The sequence below is a fragment of the Crinia signifera genome, chromosome 6, assembly GCF_055691185.1.
Source record: "Crinia signifera chromosome 6, ASM5569118v1, whole genome shotgun sequence".
Lineage (NCBI taxonomy): Eukaryota > Metazoa > Chordata > Amphibia > Anura > Myobatrachidae > Crinia > Crinia signifera.
The window spans coordinates 85,333,258-85,352,202 of record NC_139222.1 but is presented as its reverse complement, the minus strand read 5'-3'; the positions used below and the strand labels follow the sequence as shown (position 1 = coordinate 85,352,202).

Here is an 18,945-nt window from a genome sequence, read left to right as displayed (position 1 = left end):
ACATGTGGTAGGCAATATAGATTGTAAACTCCACTGGGGCAGGGACTGATGTGAATGTTCAACTATACTCTGTAAAGCGCTGCGGAATATGTGTGCGCTATATAAGAAACTGCTAATAAACAAATAATAATACATGTTTGTTCTGCTACTGTACAGGCTTTATTTCAATTCTGCATCATTTGATAGATGAACTTTTATGCTCTAAAACAGGGGTTCTCGCTACTAGTCCTCAAGAACCTCCAACAGGCCATGTTTTTTGGATTTCTTTAATCATGCACAGGGATCTTATGCCCTGTACACACTATAGAATATGTGGCACCACCAATAAGGTAATGATAACATGCCACAAAAGGAACGATCTATGGGTTAAACACTGAATGATATCATTAACTATATTGTTCAGTGACCTGAGTTCAGATCAGTTTACCTGGGCCCCTGCAAAACATGCAGTCACTGATTATATCGGCAGACGATTGGAGTGAACATTGTTAACAATATAGTGGGTACATACACACTGAATGATATGCATGATGATAATGTTAATGATATCGCTATTGTGTATATCATTATCACAAATTACATAGTGTGTACCCTCCTTTAGTTTATTTTGCTGGGTCAGTCATTACCCCACCCGCTTCCAAAGACAGATAAACATGACCTGCTGGGAAAACTTGAAGGCTGTGGTTAATAACTACTGTCCTTATGCTGGGCATACATTATAAAATGATTTGGGCGATCGGCCTGATACTGATGGATCATCCAGATAATTGTGTGTTTACTGTACATAACCAATCTCAAAATATCAATCTGCTGTACACGCGAATAGTCTATGTGTTTGAAGTTGCAGGACGGTCACCTTGGGCAACTTATGCATTGCCATTTCTAACTGTCAGACATTTACTCTGCACCTTTAAATGTCTCCTCTCCAGGGTAGGAACCCAGATATTGTTTCCATGTGCACTGTGGTATACCTCAGGGCCGTCTTAACATTAGTGAGGGCCCCCGGGCAACCTGATTCGTTGGGCCCCCCTACTGTGAATTAGTTTGCTGGGAGCCCTGCCTCCATCGCCTCTCCCCCCGTGAAATAGTTTGCCAGGACACCCCCCTCCCTTGTGAAATAGTTTACCAGTAGAACCCCCACATCCCACATGCTGAGTGCTGCCGCCTACCTTTGTTTCCCCCAGCAGTCCAGCACAGAGGTAGTCCCCGGCCCCCGGCCATATGCACTATGCCTGCGGTGAGTGCAGTGAGCGTCGCTGAGTGCAGGGCACATTGGGAGCTGTAGTCTTGGCCGGCCACTCCCCCTCATGGCTCACGCTACTGGAAGAGCAGCCAGCAGTGTAGTAAACTACACTGTCAAAAAAGGCAATTACAAAGGTATGCACCCGGACCCCACCACCCGGATCCCCACTGTCTTTCCCATTGGGTTGGGCCCCTAGGTCCTAGGGCCCCTGGGCAAGTGCCCATCGTGCCCAATGGGAAAGACGACCCTGGTATACCTCACAGTGTATGGCCATGTTATCTGCTACATTACAGGCAGTCAGATAAAATATCTGTTGGTCTGACAGCATGGGCTCATCCTGGTGGGGGGCGATTGGGGTGATCACCCCCACTAGCATTGTGAGCTGTGATCACTGTACGCTGCTGTTTTTTATTCCCTGTATGGCAGCTTTACCAGATTAAAAGAATTTACATTGATTGTGCTGTCTGCTACAGTCTAGGTTTATTAATTGCCGAGCTGCTGATGAGACACCTGGGCAGTGGCTACTGTGCTGAGATTTAGGATTAATTGTTAAACTACCCTCCCTAAACAAAAAGTCTAGATAAACCCTTGTCTGACAGACTTTTTATCAGATCGAGTATGCCCAGTATTAGATATACATATTGGGGGTTATTCTGGTCCGTTCGCAAGTACCATACATTCGCACGGGGGACTGATGTTTTGTGTATGCGCATGCACAGCATTTGTATGTTCTCCCCGTACTTACGTGGGTTTCCTCCGGGTACTCCGGTTTCCTCCTACAATCCAAAAATATACTGGTAGACTAATTGGCTCCCAACACATGTCTGTGTTTGCGTACATGTGCTAGGGAATATAGATTGTAAACTCTACTGGGGCAGGGACTGATGTGAATGTTCAAATAATCTCTGTAAAGCGCTGCGGAATATGTCTACGCTATATAAGAAACTGGTAATAAATAAATAATATCTGCGCATGTGCCTACGCCGGGTACATGCGGCCACGGCGATTAGACTGTTCACTGGATGCACGCAACCAAGGCTGCGGCCGGGGGGCGCGGGATGGCAGCGGATAGTTCCCATGAAAATGCTGGGTGTTCCCATGGAAATCACCTGGGGTTGGGCAGCTGACATCACCGGATGTCAGCTGCCCACCCACTTCCTTCTGAATGCCCAAGCACATCTACGGTTACCCTTAGATGTGCGTGTGCCTTCCACATCATTTGATGGTTGGCGACCATCGAATGATTTGGGTGTTCCCCCACAGCTTGCGAATGTATGTAAATGTTAAACATCCATTCGCAGCTCGGCGTACGAACGCGTCGTGTGAAGGGCGGGAGTGCGTATCGGCATTCGCAGGGAGGCGTCTGGTGGTCTGGTATTCTGGTTGATTTGCAGCCTTGTAAATCCACCGGAATAAGGTCCATTGTCCTTAATTATACATATTGGATGTCAAAGTTTAATAGCAAACTGCAATTAACGCAATTAACATGAAGACATGCACCCTTCCTGATGTCCAGGGGTAGATCACTGCTGATAAATTATCAGCACAGGAAATTATCATTTACTCTTTAACTCAGGGGATCCCAATCTTTTTTGAATCACGGCACCCTAGAGTATCAGAATGTTTTCACGGCATCCCTGGGCCAAAAAAAAAAGCCGAATAAATATAACACTAAGTAGATTGGGTTTATATGCGATTCTTAGGGTCAGTTATGGGGTAAAGGACAGGATGTGCTTTTGTTTTTACACATTTTATGATTGGCAGCCACCAGCACTGGTTTAATTTGAATTGGTCCTGAACCACCAACCCAGGGCACCCCTGCAAGTGTCCCGAGGCACCCCAGGGAGCCACAGCACACAGTTTGGGAACCACTGCTTTAACTCCTTTATTCCACCATATTAGATGTTGATGGCAAAAACATAATCAGATTTAATATTGCACTAAATACTTTCTTCCGAAAAGATTATATTAGGCAGCTATAATAAGCAGGGGACACAACGATAATTGACAGCCATGTTTGGGGGTAATGAAGCTATTTTTTGTCTCCTGTGAGGATAATTTGACACTCGTCATATTAGTAGTTTAATGCAGGTTCTTTTTTCTGGACATAATTAGGATTTATGGATAATGAACTAATAAACATTATTAAATTGACCGGTATCATGTTGTTTGCTGTAGATCCCAATGCTATTCACATTCCTCTGGAACATTCGTCAAGTTCTCAGAAAAAAGAAGAACCCACTCAGAGCACAGGTAAAGTCACACAATCATAGGTCGTTGAATATCATTCAGAAAGCATTTCCCAGTACAGTGGCAGAATTTGTGGATGGTGACCCCAGGTGCAATAATATAATTTGGGCCCCTCTCCTCCACCCCAACCCAAGTTCACAACATGCAACACAGCAGTGGGTGACAGGGAGAGGCGGGTGGTGATAGGAAGAGGGAAAGGGAGGCAGATTCTGACAGGGAAAAACAGTGGGTGATGGAAATAGGGTGACAGAGGCAGCAAGGAACCCCTTAGTCCTCAGGGTGTCTGGTGACACTGCCGGACCGACTCTGGCATAATCTTGATTCCCCGCAGCTGCTGGGTAAGCTATGTGGAACTCTACTCAAACCCCAACAGGTGACCGATACAGCTCTGCCCATTAGGGGTCCCTTTATGCGGAGATGGATATGGATATGCAAATATTCCAAAATATGGGGAAATCCCATAAATCAGAAATGCACCTGGATCCAAGCATGTTGGATATGGAAGACTAAACCTGTCCATTAAAATGTGTATAACAGCAGATACTAGCACACGGGTAGAAAATGTATACGATTATGGGCCACATGCACTAAGCTTCAAAAGTGATAAATGGAGAGTCATAAACAACCAGCCAATCAGCTCCTACCTGCCATGTCACAGACTGTGTTTGAAAAATGTCAAGCAGGAGCTGATTGGATGGCTGTTTATCACTCTCCATTCTATCACTGTTGAAGCTAAGTGCATCTGGCCCTATATTTGATGTCAACTATACTTCCTTAGGGTCCAATTAATTAATATGCAAGCTACTAATTTTATAGTTGTAGTTGATACATTGTTCATTCAGTAAATAGTGTTTTTACCTTTTCTGAAAAACATGATGTGATCCAAGTTTATATTTATTATGTATGTATTGTGATTTTTCTTTTTAAGGAGCTATTTAACAAAATAAAAAAAACATCCCACTGTTATATGTTGCATTTGCTGAAATGAAGAATATAATTGCATTTAAACTTGTTAGGTTATAGATCTTTCTTTGTATACAAATTACAATTTACACAATGTTACAATCTACTGTATGCATTATACATCGTTGCCCATGTATAATGGTCTTCTTTTGGCATTTTTAAGAGGTGACTGAAATTATTAAAGCAGTTGAAAGCCAAGAAGTCTTACTGGAAGATATACAGAATGACATTCATCAGGCTTCTGGCCATCTTTTGGACTTACAGAATGCTTTTGGCAACAACGGCAGCATTGAATTAAATGAGAGCCTCAATCAATCAGGTACTGTTGCTGGAATTGTAACAAGAACATATATATGTTTTATGAAGGAGAAGACATATATGGGATAATATGCCCAGAAGCGGGAGTAAAAAGTATGTTAGAAATCTCATGGGCAGTAACGTCACAAAGGGAGAGCGAGCCGCCCCGGGTATATCATGCCGTGGACAGGAGTAACATTACGTGCAGCACCTGGCTCCTATTATAATGTAGGAGATTACAGTCTACACTGTCACCAGGGGCAACCTGCATCACCTGGACCCCCGGTGTGACAAAAACGGGTGTTAAAATGCAAGGCAACACCACTCCCAGTGAGGCCATGCCTCCGACGCACCGGGTGTCATAGAAGCTAGTGACGCCTCTGCACGGAGGCATTCCTTGACACTTGAACTGCATCACTCTTTTAAACAAGTCAGAGTGGTGACTTTTAATATCATTATAATATAAAGTTTACACAAACACACACACACACACACACACACCACAGAGGTGCAGCTTCATAGGTATGAAGCTTCAGGCATTGAGGAGTAAAGTTACTAAGATGGGAGTTCTATTAAAGATCAGATTCTATCCATTATCTTCTAGAAGGTGCAAAATAAATAAGTAGATTCTGATTGGCTGCTATTGGCAAAATCCCATCTTCAATCAAACTCCTATCTTAGTAAAGTTACCCCTGAGTGCAGGGTCAATGTTCTAACATGAAATGTAAGATGTTATGGGCAGAGGCGGATTAAGGGGGGGACACTCACTGCTCTGCTTAGCAAACAAGTTATGTATAGATGCTTTGTGATGCACACAGTAGCTATACACCGGGAGAGAAAGACAGGGGAAAATCCCAGATTGCTGAGCATGCCCCCACAGCTGTGAAAAATGGCCATGGTCTTGCAAGAAGTACTGTGATTGTGGGCCATGCCCCCTAGCCACGACACCTAATTTCAGAGTTTGTCCCAACCAGCAAAAGTTAGGAGGGAAAGATAAAGTAGATGGAGATAATGTACCAACCAACTAGGGGGCCTATTTTTGAACAAGTGTTAAAACTCGTTTGAAATTAGAAAACATAATAAATGGCACTCCAGCCAATCAGCTATCAAACATAAGTTGGAACAGTTGGGAGCTGATTGGCTGGAGCACCATTTATCATAGGCAACAAGTTTTAAAACTAGTTATGTATGATAAAACTCATTGGTAAATGGTCTCCTAACTGGCATTTTTCAAACCCAGCCTGTAACATGGCAGTTAGAAGCTGGCTGGTTGGTACTTTATCTCTCTCCAAGGCTTATTACACAGTCACTGATTTAGTACTTTAAAGGCCCCCATACACTAGGGCGACTTGTCCTTAGGACAAGTCGCCCCCGACTTCCCCCTGAGCTTCCCCGGCTGCTCCCCGGGGGAGCTTGATTAGATTGGCACTTGATGTGCCATTTTTTACATGTGATAAATCGTCTCGATTTATCACATGTAAAAAACCCGGGGAGCAGGGGGGGGGGGCTACAGAGGTGGGAGCAGGGGGGCGGGGGACACGTCTGTGTCCCCCGCTGCTGGGGACGCTGCGGGGGACAGCGTCGGTGCGAGGGGGTAGAGGCAGCAGGGGGGGCTGGGGACGCTGCGGGGGACACGTCTGTGTCCCCCGCTGCTGGGGACGCTGCGGGGGACAGCGTCTGTGCGAGGCGGGAGAGGGAGCAGGGGGGGCTGGGGACGCTGCGGGGGACACAGGCGGCAAAGAGCCGGGCAGGGGGAGCCGGCCGGGAGCTGTCAGTAATGAATAAAAAAAAAAAGCCCATACAATGAATGGGCAGCCTGTGATTGGCTGCTGAGCGCTCTCTCAGCCAATTGCTGACTGGCTGAGAGAGCGCTCAGCCAATCACAGGCCGCCCATTCATTGTATGGGCTTTTTTTTTTTTTATTCATTACTGACAGCTCCCGGCCGGCTCCCCCTGCCCGGCTCTATGCCGCCTGTGTCCCCCGCAGCGTCCCCAGCCCCCCCTGCTCCCTCCACCGCCGCGCCGCCCCGCCCCACTAGGTCCCAAGTCGGGTGGTCGGACGTGCAGCAGGTCCGACCACCCGACGCAGATCCGATGTGCACGGGACCGCGCATCGGATCTGAGGGGACATCAAAACTAGCCGATTTTGGTCCGATTTCGGCCAGATCCGACTGATCTGGCTGAAATCTGACCAAAATCGGCTAGTGTATGGGGGCCTTAAGGGTTCCTAAATTAAAAGGTGATGATATACATTCTTCATTCCCCTCTGAGCAGGGTATAATTACTGCAGAGTGGAGCAAAGATTGCAAGGCAATCTAGGACATCAATAGGATCTGTGATGTCAGTAATTATAACTTACTGTTCATGAAGGAAAATTAGGAAAGTGGTTCTGTGTATAGGCTAATTTTTATAGTACTTATATACTGTACCTATTTGTTATTTTTCAATGCCCATTTACTAAGTGCAGTGACAATAAAGGACTTAAATTAATAACATTTAAAGCATCTAGGGCAGGCATTCCCAACCTCGATCCACAAGGCACACAGTCCAGGGTCTTGCAATAACCATGCCCTAGCATGGGTGAATTAATTACTACCTCCATTTTTTTTTAAATAACCATGTGTGCTGAACCTTAGATATCATTAAAGCCTGCAGTGTGCCTTGAGGGTCAAGGCTCAGAATCCCTGATCTAGGGGCAATGAAACATTTGCATGGTTTAGATCATGCTTAGCTGCCTAGATTAATCTAAACTAAGGTGCATACACACTGTACAATTTTTTTAACCAATTTCATTGAAAGACTTTGATGACCAATTTCCCTTGAACCCAGTGTCCTGGACGAAAGATGTTGATGAAAGACCAACGATCTAGCTACAGATTACAGGCTTTTTTTTTAAAGATATCCAAATTGAGCTGCATGCACAGTTGACGAACAACCTTGATGAACAACTTGCTGGTATACGCATCATCATTCGTCGTTCGTCAAATTTTTTGACCAATACCGTTGAGAAGGGCCAAAATGAATGAAATTGGTCAAAAAATTGTACAGTGTGCACCTTAAGAATAGTGATAATTGTAAATGTTCAAGATACATAGCTTGGACATACACAATAATATCCATGTTTATACATAAATTTTTTTTTTTCTTTTTAATAGCAGAGATTAACGATCGTCTTCTCAGAGAAGTGTTTCTGCCACATGTGGAAAACTTCCTCAGGGCTCATTTTAGTCCAGTGTGGAACAGTTTTAATAAAAGTCTGCAAAATCTTAATAGCATGGTCAAGAACCTTTCAGAAAATGTTGAGTCCAACAGAAAGAGATTGGATATTTTCTTGGAGAACACTGTGCCAAAGAAAGACCTCTATGAGCTAGGGACAAAATTTGAGTCAAAAATTCAAGAAAATGTTGAAAAACTTGATCAACTGAAACAAGGAATAGACAACCACTTTCACAAACAGCAAGCTGTAATCCACCATAACTTCACTGTGGCAGACATAGATGCAAAACTTAAGCGGAACCATAAGATGCAACAGTCACAATTTTTCCATTTGAACATTAGCATTGGTGAACTCCGAAGAGGACAGGAACAAATTCAAGATGATCTTCTAGATCTGACTCAAAATATCACATTATTGTGCTCGGCAAAAGAAGACAAGTTAATTACAAGTCACAAAATTCAGAATGAGACTCTAATTAAATATCGTGAACAGATTAATGATTTATTGACAGAAACGGATGTTGCTTTTGAAAATATTTCTACTCTGGAGAAATGGGTCAATGAACTTCGAACAGAGTTCAAAACAAATTCTGACAAAGTCCAGATCCAGTTTATGGAGAAAAGCCTCATTATGGAAGAGAATAAAGATTTCATCCAACGGCAGTTAATGGAACTCAATTATACCATTGCCAGCATACAAGAAAGCAATGATGAGTTATTTAGGGATTGTGATTGTCACAAGATGAATTTGGATATCATTGCTCTTGAGGAAATCCAAAGGAACTTCTCTAATCAATTTAGAGATGTTGTGTATGGAATAGAAGATGTAAAGCAAAAGGAAGGAAGTTCAAAAACATCATTACAAAATTCTGTGGAAGACCTGTCACTGGCTCTACAGCTTAACCGTCAGTCTCTAACAGCCCAACAAGAACAAGGTCGGAACTTGATGCGCATCACCTCCCAGTTGCAATCCCAAACAAAAAATTTCACAGACGATGTTAAGCTTCTCAGGCTGGACAACGATCAGATCCATAGACATATCAAACATCTTGACAGTTCCTTCAGCTCTCTACTAGAAGATGCAACAAGGCATGAAAAGGTTCTAGAAGCCCTACTTGGGGAAGAGGTTCTCGATCTTTTCTTTGAAGATAATCCCGAAATGTTTCATATGTCAATTGTACAAATATATGATGCTCTCAACCTCACACTGGACAAGCTTGAAAAGCAGCAACTAATTACAGACTCCCTCATTGACAGGCTGCATTTTCTGGAGATGCAGTCTCAGAACCACAATTCCCCAGATACTTCTGCAATCTTAAATGTTGAGCAACACACTGCTCCCTTTCAGAATGGCAATTTAGCTCAAATGGAGCCAAACAATGAAGCACAAAGGGATGCAGATGATTCTGAATATAATGATATAATGATACTGAAAAGTGAAATTGAGAATCTTAGTGAAAAAGTTAATAACTTGGAGTCCTACTTTGCAAATGAACATTCTTACAATGACACAATTATAAATACATTCAAACCCCTAAACATATCTATCGCGTCTATGAAGTTAGATATTGAAAACTTAGGTGAGCTTTATGGTAGACATATTGACATATTCCACAAGATCTTCGACAATTATGAACCTTTAATTTCCTCAAATGTGACTCTAAACATTGCAAAGGTCCAGTCGTTGGTTGATAAGAAAATGAAAAAGAAACAAAGAGGAGAATTACAGAACAGAAAACTCAGTAAAAAGCACATTGAGGAACAATGGCAACCTGACGAAACAGTGACACCAAATCAAGGTATAGTTTTTAAAATTGCAACACTTATTCTTGATTGGTTCTATTTGTTTATCTGTTTTGAAGACATTAAGGGAGAGATGTATCAAATCTTGGAGACAGATAAGTGGAGAACTTGCCTATAGCAACCAATCGTCTTTTAGCTATCATTTATCCAGCACAGTATATGAAATTACAGTCAGAAGCTGCTAAGGGCATCTTCTATACTTTAGCTCTCTCAAAAGTTTGATACATCTCCCACTAAGGTCCATTTGGCCATTTAAGATACTTTGAGAATGCAGCCCTGCATCACAACTGTTATGGTGAACATGTATCACCATACACCCCTCACCCCCCCCCCCACTTATGCTGCTTTTCAGACACTGTTCTGCTGATGGGCAGCAGTCCAGCTGGGGTGTTAGGGTAGCTCTTTATCACTGGACATTTAATTGAGTTTTAGTTTACTACAGCACATAGTATTGCATGTTCCTTGTGCACCTTCTGCAGCTATGGAGCTGTGAGGGTTTTACTAAATAGAACTTGCTTGTACCCCTTTTCCACTTGTAAGCTGGGTCACATACGGGATTTTGGGATTGCGACCTGGATTGCAAAGCCTTTCCCACTGGCCAACCGACCAGGTATAAAGCCGAGCAGGTGAAATCATCAGGTGGCTTTGTATTGTAGTGAATGAGACACGGGAGTATCCCAAGTCCAAACCAGGTAACTATCCGGGTTGGAGTGACCCGGGATTTTGCATTTCCACTAGCACATCGACCCAGGTTAATTTTGCTAGTGGAAAAGGGGTATTAGTGACAAGTGATTTGTACATTACCATTTGGTGTAGCTGTAGGGTATGATGTCATTGGGGTGCTCAGTAGCTATAATGGAATGATCTGAATATACTGTATGACAGAGCTGGTAAAATTTTAAAAAGGGAAAAAGTACATTGTATGAATTACACTGAAATAAGACATTTCTACATGAAAGTTTTAATAAAACCTATTTTGCCATTTATAAATGGCACAAGATAACGACACTGGTTCAGTGGCCCCACTTCAGCTGGTTATGATATACAAGGTCAAAATGTCTAGGTCAACAAAAAATTGTCAACATGCCCAAGATTGACATAGACAAAAGTTTTTCATATTTTATGGGTGTCAAATTGTATAGTTCATCAAATGGTCCCCAAATTAGTGTATTGCTTTGCTCTCCATGCTTTGGGCAAGGTACCCTACTCGCTATACTTTACCATTCCCAGTTGGTGTTCAAGTATGAAAAAAAAAAAAGTTTAAAAAACTTGGCGGCCTTTTCATGTGTTGACCTTTTGTCTATGGTAACCATGTCCAAGTCAACCATCTGGTGTCAACCTAGTGACTGGATATCCCTTCAGCTAGCTCTGGAACCAGGTTATTATTGATATTAGCCTGAGAATACAGCTCTGTAATCAATGGACTCATTGGATCGGTGTTTCGTGCACCTTACCATTTCATGGTTTATTAAGCACATAACTGCATGGAGGTTTTCCACAGTGTTAACTATATACTGTGAATTGGAACTGGTGTATAATACCATTTTTCTGTATTTTACATTTGATGGGTGACTCATAAATGAATTCTTCTCCAGGAATCTATTACCAGTTTATGTCTGTGATATATTATTTACGAGCAGCTATTGAATTCAATCAGCTTAATAGAATTTGGAGCAGCTTCAGAATCCCTGTTTGTAGAGAAAGTGAAAAACCATAAAGTCAATTAGGAAGAGTACACATAAAAATACCATCATTATTTCAAATCCACAACCCTGAAAAGCATTTTAAATTAAATGTATATTTCTGTAATCCTTTTCGGGTAAAGTCACAAACTTTTAAAGTTATATTCTTCCATCTTCAGCCATTAACAAGTTTGTAGATCTGAGTAATAAGACTTAATTCCAAAGGGACTATAAAAAGATAAAAACATCTATACAATAATCAACTGTAGGGTTGGACTGGCCCTCAGGGGTACAGGGGAACCAACCAGTGGCCCCCATTATCTCTGATCTGTCCCATCTCTTCCAAGCAGTGAGAATATATATATATGTGTGTGTGTGTGTGTGTGTGTGTGTGTGTGTGTGTGTGTGTGTGGGAGGAGGGGGGGGGGAATTTAGGGGTAGGGAGTGGTGCAACCGCCAAACAGCTTCCACAGCAGCAATAGAGGCAAGACAAACCAGAATAGGAGAATTGGACCATTGGACCATTGATCCAGAGTAAATAGTTATGCTAGTCCTTGTTATTACTATGGTATACAGTATTAACATAGGTCATGAAATATTTTGTGGGGCTCTAGCCACTGATGCCAAACTCTGGTCGCAGAAAAGGTATTGGCTGCACCTCCATGTCAATGTACAGGGAGGGTGGAGTTGGGCAATGAGGTCACGTTCCCAGCATCACACTCCCAAGAAGATGTTGCACCACAACCACTCCAGGCTAGGTAAGAAGTGGGGAGGACAGGCACATCCATGCTAGTCAACCAGCTTACATTCAACCAGCTATTAGCATGAGAATGTTATGGCATGAGATTGTTTTACCCTGGTGGATGATGGGGTATGTCACAACAATGGTTGCAACTAGGGGATTACGAGCAGTGTCATCTGCTAGGGCTCAGTGCCCAGAAGGAGAAGTAAAATGATGACTTCACAAATATTTTGTAAATATGCCCCCTAATTCGATGAAAGGTAAGGATACTATTGTAAAGCGCAACGGAATCTGCTGCGCTATATAAGAACCTGTAAATAAATAAATAAATAAATATGGCGGGAAAAAAAAAGAATGCAATGGCTAGAGTCAAGAGATTACACGAAAACGTGTGGGTGTGTTTTCAAGTCACATAATACGAATGCAGCGACCTGTGAGTGAGTGTATCTTCGCTGAGTGATCTGGATGATAGGTCGAAATGATATGGTCACCATGCATATGGTTAATGTGGCTATGGTTGACATGTTAAGGTCGACTTGAGTTTTTGGGGATATTTTTTATTTTTTTTAACTTCTTCCTATTTTACTGTTCCCAATTGGATTCTACGTGGTGGTAAAGTGTGCCAATCACAGTGGTAGCGGAACATGGCACCTGGCCGGAAGCTTGCAAACCATGCTATGGGACACAGTAAAATAATTGGGGGTCTGCATGCTCATTCATCAACAAACAACAGAAAAACTCACATCTACCTTTTCATATGTCAACCTTTTCTGTGTTGATCTTTTGTCACTGTTGACCTTCTGGTGTTAACATAGATTTTGCCAACCTAACATAGTACCACCCTTTTGCCCATGACTGGCAACCCTTCTAGGAATGGATATTTTCAGCAAGAGTGCTTAATTAGTTAATTAATTAATTAAGATAATGACAGTGGATATGGCTTCATGCAGTTACTTCCCAGTCATCAGATTCCTAATGTAATTAAGAATCATTGGGAAGAAATTGAGTAAGCTATTTATTGTAAAGCTAATTTAAGTAATATAAAAGAAAGAACCAATATACCTTTTAAAAAAATACCTAAGGCAGGAATGTCCAAACTATGGCCCTCCAGCTGTTGTGAAACTACAACTCCCATCATGTCTTGCCACAGTTTTGCTATTAGGGAATTCTAAAACTGTGGCAAGGCATGCTGGGATGAGTAGTTTCACAACAGCTGGAGGGCCATAGTTTGGACATGCCTGACTTAAGGTAATACAGACAATTTTTAAAGCAGATGATAGAAAAAAATCGCTATTAGGAATAAGTGCATAATTAATTAGCCACAGAGAATATATGACATGTTACATAGAACCTGGTTCTTACTATAAGTGACACTTGCGTAAATAGTTCCATAAAGGTATCTAAAATAGAACCAATTCCAAATTAACTACAGTATGTTTATTTTTCTCATTTAGATTTCCCTGTTGCATTCTCGGCTGGCTTTTCCAAGGGGGCAAAAGGAGCACATTTGATAAGATTCAGTGATATTACTATAAATTACGGTAATGCCTTTTCCGCTGAAGATGGTCAGTTTGTCGCACCTTATAGTGGAGTATATGCATTTGCAATCACAGTGGACTTTGGTGTCGGTAATGCATTAGGACAACTGGTTTTCAATGGAAGGCCCAAACTCGTTCTTCACAACAGCAGCACTCAGCCAGCAGAAAGCCTTAAGCACAAGTTTGCATTGGTCGAACTGAGAAAGGGTGAGAGAGTTTGGTTTGAACTGCTGCAGGGGTCAATCATGGCAAACTCACTCGGAACATCTCTGGCTGGCTATCTGGTCTACAAAACGTGAGAAGAGTTTCAGTAGACATTATGGACAAATCATTGATGGTTAGCTCTCCAAGGGGGATGTCATGCTTCTCTAATGCTGTAAGACAATGCTCTGTTGTATGTTCCTTTTCCGTCTTTATGTAGGATTCAAATCAATGTTTCTTCCTTTAAACTAATTTCAATATATGACCTACACCTAATACTCTCTGCACTTCTCACCACAACCTCACTCTCCTCATCTGGACAGGAAAGCCAAAGCATAGGAATCTGTTACATTTATGACATGGATAAAAAGAAAATGTAACCTTCATTACAAAAATGTAACCTTTAACTTCTGAATTGAATTACAAAATGACAGAATGATGTAAATGTGCCCCAATATATTATATATACTGTTATAGTTCATTTATTAAACAGCGGTGGCAGAACCCTGGAGGCCATGAAAGCGTAGGACTCCAGTTGCCACGTTGGCACAAGAGGCATCTAGAAATCTTTCTATAACCACATCCTTCACCCTGCTGATCACTGCAGCAGCATAGCCAGCAGTTACAGGTAGATCTATTTGAGGTCCCGGGCAGCTACTGTCAATTGCGATGGATGCCTGGTACAATAAAGTTTTATTTTAATTGAGACAGGCAAGGGAGATGGCATGATATCACATGGACAACACTGTGAGAGAGAAACCGGCCACAGCACAAAGAGGAGCAGCCAGAAGACACAGTTGTTTCAGAATCCATCTATATCACATCTGGGTGCCCAGTATAGAACTAACTGTATGGCCCAGGGGACAGTTACAAAACCGTATATATATATATATATATATATATATATATATATATATATATATATATATATATATATATATATATATATATATATATAGCAGCCTTGTTTAGCCTGTGGGTCTGTTTCTACATTTGCTGAGGTAAATCCGTTGTAGTGCCGCTGCATAGTGTCTGTGGACACTTACCTGCATATATATGTATATATATATATATATATATATATATATATATACATACATACATACACACAAGATATTTCACCCTACTGCAGATATAGGCACTTACACTCATAATGTAGCACAGAAAGAATTTAAGAAAAACTATAATCAAATACATATATATGTTACAGTAAATAAAGTAGAATTGTACTGTTGAACAGTTCATTTCACTAGGGAAAAATAGTTTATATATAATTGTATTTTTAGGCATTGTGTTAGTATAAAGCAATGTCTTTGAAAGCAGATGCTTTCCATAGGTAGTAATACTGCTAAAAGGGAGCATCATAAACATTCTATTATAATATAGTCATAGTTCATGAATCCATTAATGGTAAAAAAAAATGACAACAACCGTGTGAAGACCTAATGTTGCTCAAGATAGCATAACATTATGTTTTAGAAAAGGTCAGTTTCAAATTCAGAAGTTTACCTATACATGTTAAGTATTCCTTACCCGAAATGCTCAGGACCCCAAGCATTTTGGATAAGGGGTTTTTGCGGATTTTGAAATATTTTTTTTTCACACTTACCTGCTCCCCCGACATCCACGGTGTCCCCTGGAATCCTCTTCAGCTGCATCTCCAGTCCCAGGGTTGCATTGCACGAGTGCGCCTGTGATGTCACCGGTGCGTCTGCGCAATGCATCCTTGGGACCGGGGATGCAGCTGAAGAGGATTCCCATGGCCACTGTGGACACCACGGGACAAGGTAAAAAGGCGGGAATACTGTACACAGATAAGGGAGACTCAACCTGTAATAGACAGAAGAAAAAATTGGTATAAGTGGCACTAGTAACTTATACATTATATACATATATGTGCCGGGCCGGATGTCCCACTAGGCACATGAGGCACGGGCCTATGGGCGGCACCTGCTGGGGGCGGCAAGTAGTGGCGTGATTTGTCACTTTTTTTTTAAATGACTTTTGCGCCGTGCGGCAAGTGCTGCCCCCCTCCCCTAGCTCTGCCTTCAGCTTCTGGGAAGTTGTGTGCTGGGGATCAAGTGCTGACCAGCGCCGGAAAGCGGCAGCCCTGTCATGGCACTTTCGGCGCTGGAGAACGAGTGGTGCTGCTAAGCACCCGGCGCCAGGGAAAAGCAGCCAGCATAGTGCTTCCGGCGCTGGGGATAGAGTGAAGCTGCCCTGCGATGTCCCCCTTCCCCACCCGTTTGCAGCCTGGGCTCCTCTCTGTCTGACCTTTGCTGAGGCAGGAGTGGGGACCCGTTGGCGGCTAGATAGGGACTTGAGAGCAGGCGTCCCAGCACGGTGGTGACTGTGGCAGCTAGATGGGGATCAGGCCCCGCCCCCAGCTTTGTGCTGCCAGGGATCAACCCGTGAACTGCAGCCCTGCGCTGCTGAAGGTCTCCGTCTCCGTCTCGTTTGGGGAGGGGGGGGGGGGGGCAAAAAAATGTGGTGCCTAGGGGCACTATGGCACTGAAATACGGCCCTGTATATGTGCAGTGTAGGAGTAGGTTACTAAAGAACCTAAAAACACACCACCTCTTTTCTACAGTACTGGTATAGACTCTTACACTCTATATACATTCTTCTTTTTTCATTTGATGTTTTTAACCCTTTGAGTGCCAACATTGCTGTGAGCGATCCTTAAAATATCTGCTAAGAATGCCAGCAATTGTTCTTTTAGTATAAATAAAAACAAATACAGCCAAGTTAATTATATGAGGTGTAATTAAATACTGCACCCAAAAAAGAACAGTCGCTGTGAGCGGCGCTGGCATTTTTAACGGATATTTTTTGGATCTCTCACAGCAACGCTGGCATTTAAAGGGTTAAATGTACTTTGTCAAGATGTAATGGCGAGCAATGTTAAAAATGGTTGAAGCTGTACTTTCATTAACAGATTTATGTTCCTATCCTCAATTATCCCAACCCACGCACGACTAACTGTATGACTTCCACGCGGCATTCATCCCACCAAACCCTTTCATTTAAAATATATGTTGCATTTGCATTACTAGTTCAACAAAAGTACAATGCAGGGATACAGTGGCACCTATACCATTAATGACACCCAGTGCGAGAGGCCATAATATTTGTGCACGCTTGCAAAGGGGGTGTGGCTTTCCAGGTCAGGGTGTCGCCCTGTGTGTATGGGTGTGGCCTCTTGGTCCAAACCCCTAGTTTTCGTCAATCTGGGGCTAAGGGAGACAGCTCTGGCTGCAGTGCCAGCTCCTATACTGTAACACAAGCCGGGTGCTGCACAAAATGTTTTGTCTCATGTTGGCACATTGGTGTGTGTCCCCTGTTGGGTGATAATGGGGTGCGGCCTACACCCGCCATGTGATACCACTAATGGCTAACCTAGACACAGATGCTGGCATTCCATGCAGCCCATGTAGGATTCAGACATTGACCTAGGTAAAAGGCAAAAGATGGAGGACAGATACCAGTGTGTAGCACCATGGTTTAAGTCTTGCATCATTGTAAAAACAGGGGTAGTTGCGCTATATAGTAGGTAGGGGTTGCAATAATTAAGAAAAGTTATTTGTATGATATACAGTTAGCATTTATTATAACACTTTAAAAAGTATTGGCTTAATAGCCTAAAAATAAGTTAATTAAAAATAAATAAATATAAAATATGCATAGAATAGCTGCAATAAATTGTGCGCATTTGTATTGGATTGTTCACCTCATCTCCTTGTGTGTCTCTTACTTTTTGGGCCCAAAAAGGTGCAATTCGTTCCAATATGGGGACATTAGGTGGTATCCCTTCAAGGCACTTCCTCCAATCAGAGTGTGTATGTGTGTGTGAGGGGGAGGGGGGGGTGGCATTCCTCCCAGCAATGGAATACCTGAAGTGTGAGTTAGTATTAGGTCTTCAGCAGGTATATTAGAGAATTGGCGTTCCTCCACAATTGTTGCCAAAGCCTGTGTAAGGATCCTATAGTCCGGGATAGCACAAATGGATGTGCGAGATGGGTGTAGCAGCAATTCTAGTGTACCAATGCCCGACGCGTTTCGCTCCTCATGCAGCTATTTCAAGCTTGATTGGAGGAAGTGCCTTGAAGGGATACCACCTAATATAGCGCAACTACCCCTGTTTTTACTTTGTGTACCTATAACTTTGTATACCTTTCTTATTGTTGCAGCTTGACAAAGTAGCTCAATAAAGGCGCCCTATTCAGATATTACAGTATCTGTTTCCTTGCATCATTGTGCTTAATTTGCCACTTTACACCAAATGTTTAAGAGAGCAACACTATTCCTAAATGCCTAGGATACTGTAAGCAACTTTGAATGCTGCTGCGTTGAGATTAAAATGCTAACTACAGTAGGAAAAAGTGTGAAAGTCTGCTCCATATACTGCCCAGCAGATAGGTGAATATGGATGTACCGGTGGTAACCAGCAGTAGTGTCACTGCTGAACACCTATCATTGGGTGGAAGTACAGCTTTAAGTTAGCCTATCACTGGAATGTTTCATTGATTGCTCACTTATTTATTGCATGTAGATAGCAGTTGCATATGTTATGCTGTCCTAGAGTGTATTTTTATTTTCCTAGAGTGTATTTTTATGTTTTGTTTAGTGACATTTTATAATTACATGATATTTGTAGATAGATGTACACAATAGTATATTTGTTCTGCTTTTGTATTGTATGACTTCAGGACATATAGAAAGATGTATATCATTTGAAAATAAATATATGTGTGCTCTGGCAGCACAGAACCTTGGTGGAACATGTTTATGGCTCAGATTATTTGGTGTCAGACTTCAGATCCTCACCATTAACCGCACACATAACCATGGCAGGACTTAATTGCATAATTCATTTTCAAGATTACCGTGGACATGGTGGCAACAGAATAACACTATGGCTGAGAGATGCATCCAGCATTTGACATGTGGTAGAGCAAAGATGGAAACATGGGTCTGGGTGTTTCAAAATTAATTTATCAACATGTACTG

At 42.3% G+C, this 18,945-nt stretch overlaps 1 protein-coding gene across 2 annotated transcripts in view; it reads left to right on the top strand.

Moving 5' to 3' along the window:
- MMRN2 (multimerin 2) overlaps nt 1-18,710 on the top strand; it is a 45,172-nt gene extending 26,462 nt beyond the window's left edge. The window contains exons 4-7 of one of the 2 annotated variants that reach the window (XM_083146356.1): nt 3,422-3,496; nt 4,620-4,775; nt 7,912-9,768; nt 13,651-18,710. In XM_083146356.1, the coding sequence (XP_083002482.1) occupies nt 3,422-3,496; nt 4,620-4,775; nt 7,912-9,768; nt 13,651-14,033 (2,471 nt within the window). In that variant the 3' untranslated portion in view covers nt 14,034-18,710. Of the gene's footprint in view, nt 1-3,421; nt 3,497-4,619; nt 4,776-7,908; nt 9,769-13,650 lie in introns of both variants that reach the window. The other variant, XM_083146355.1, reaches the window with a different exon arrangement.
- Nucleotides 18,711-18,945: the final 235 nt, after the last annotated feature.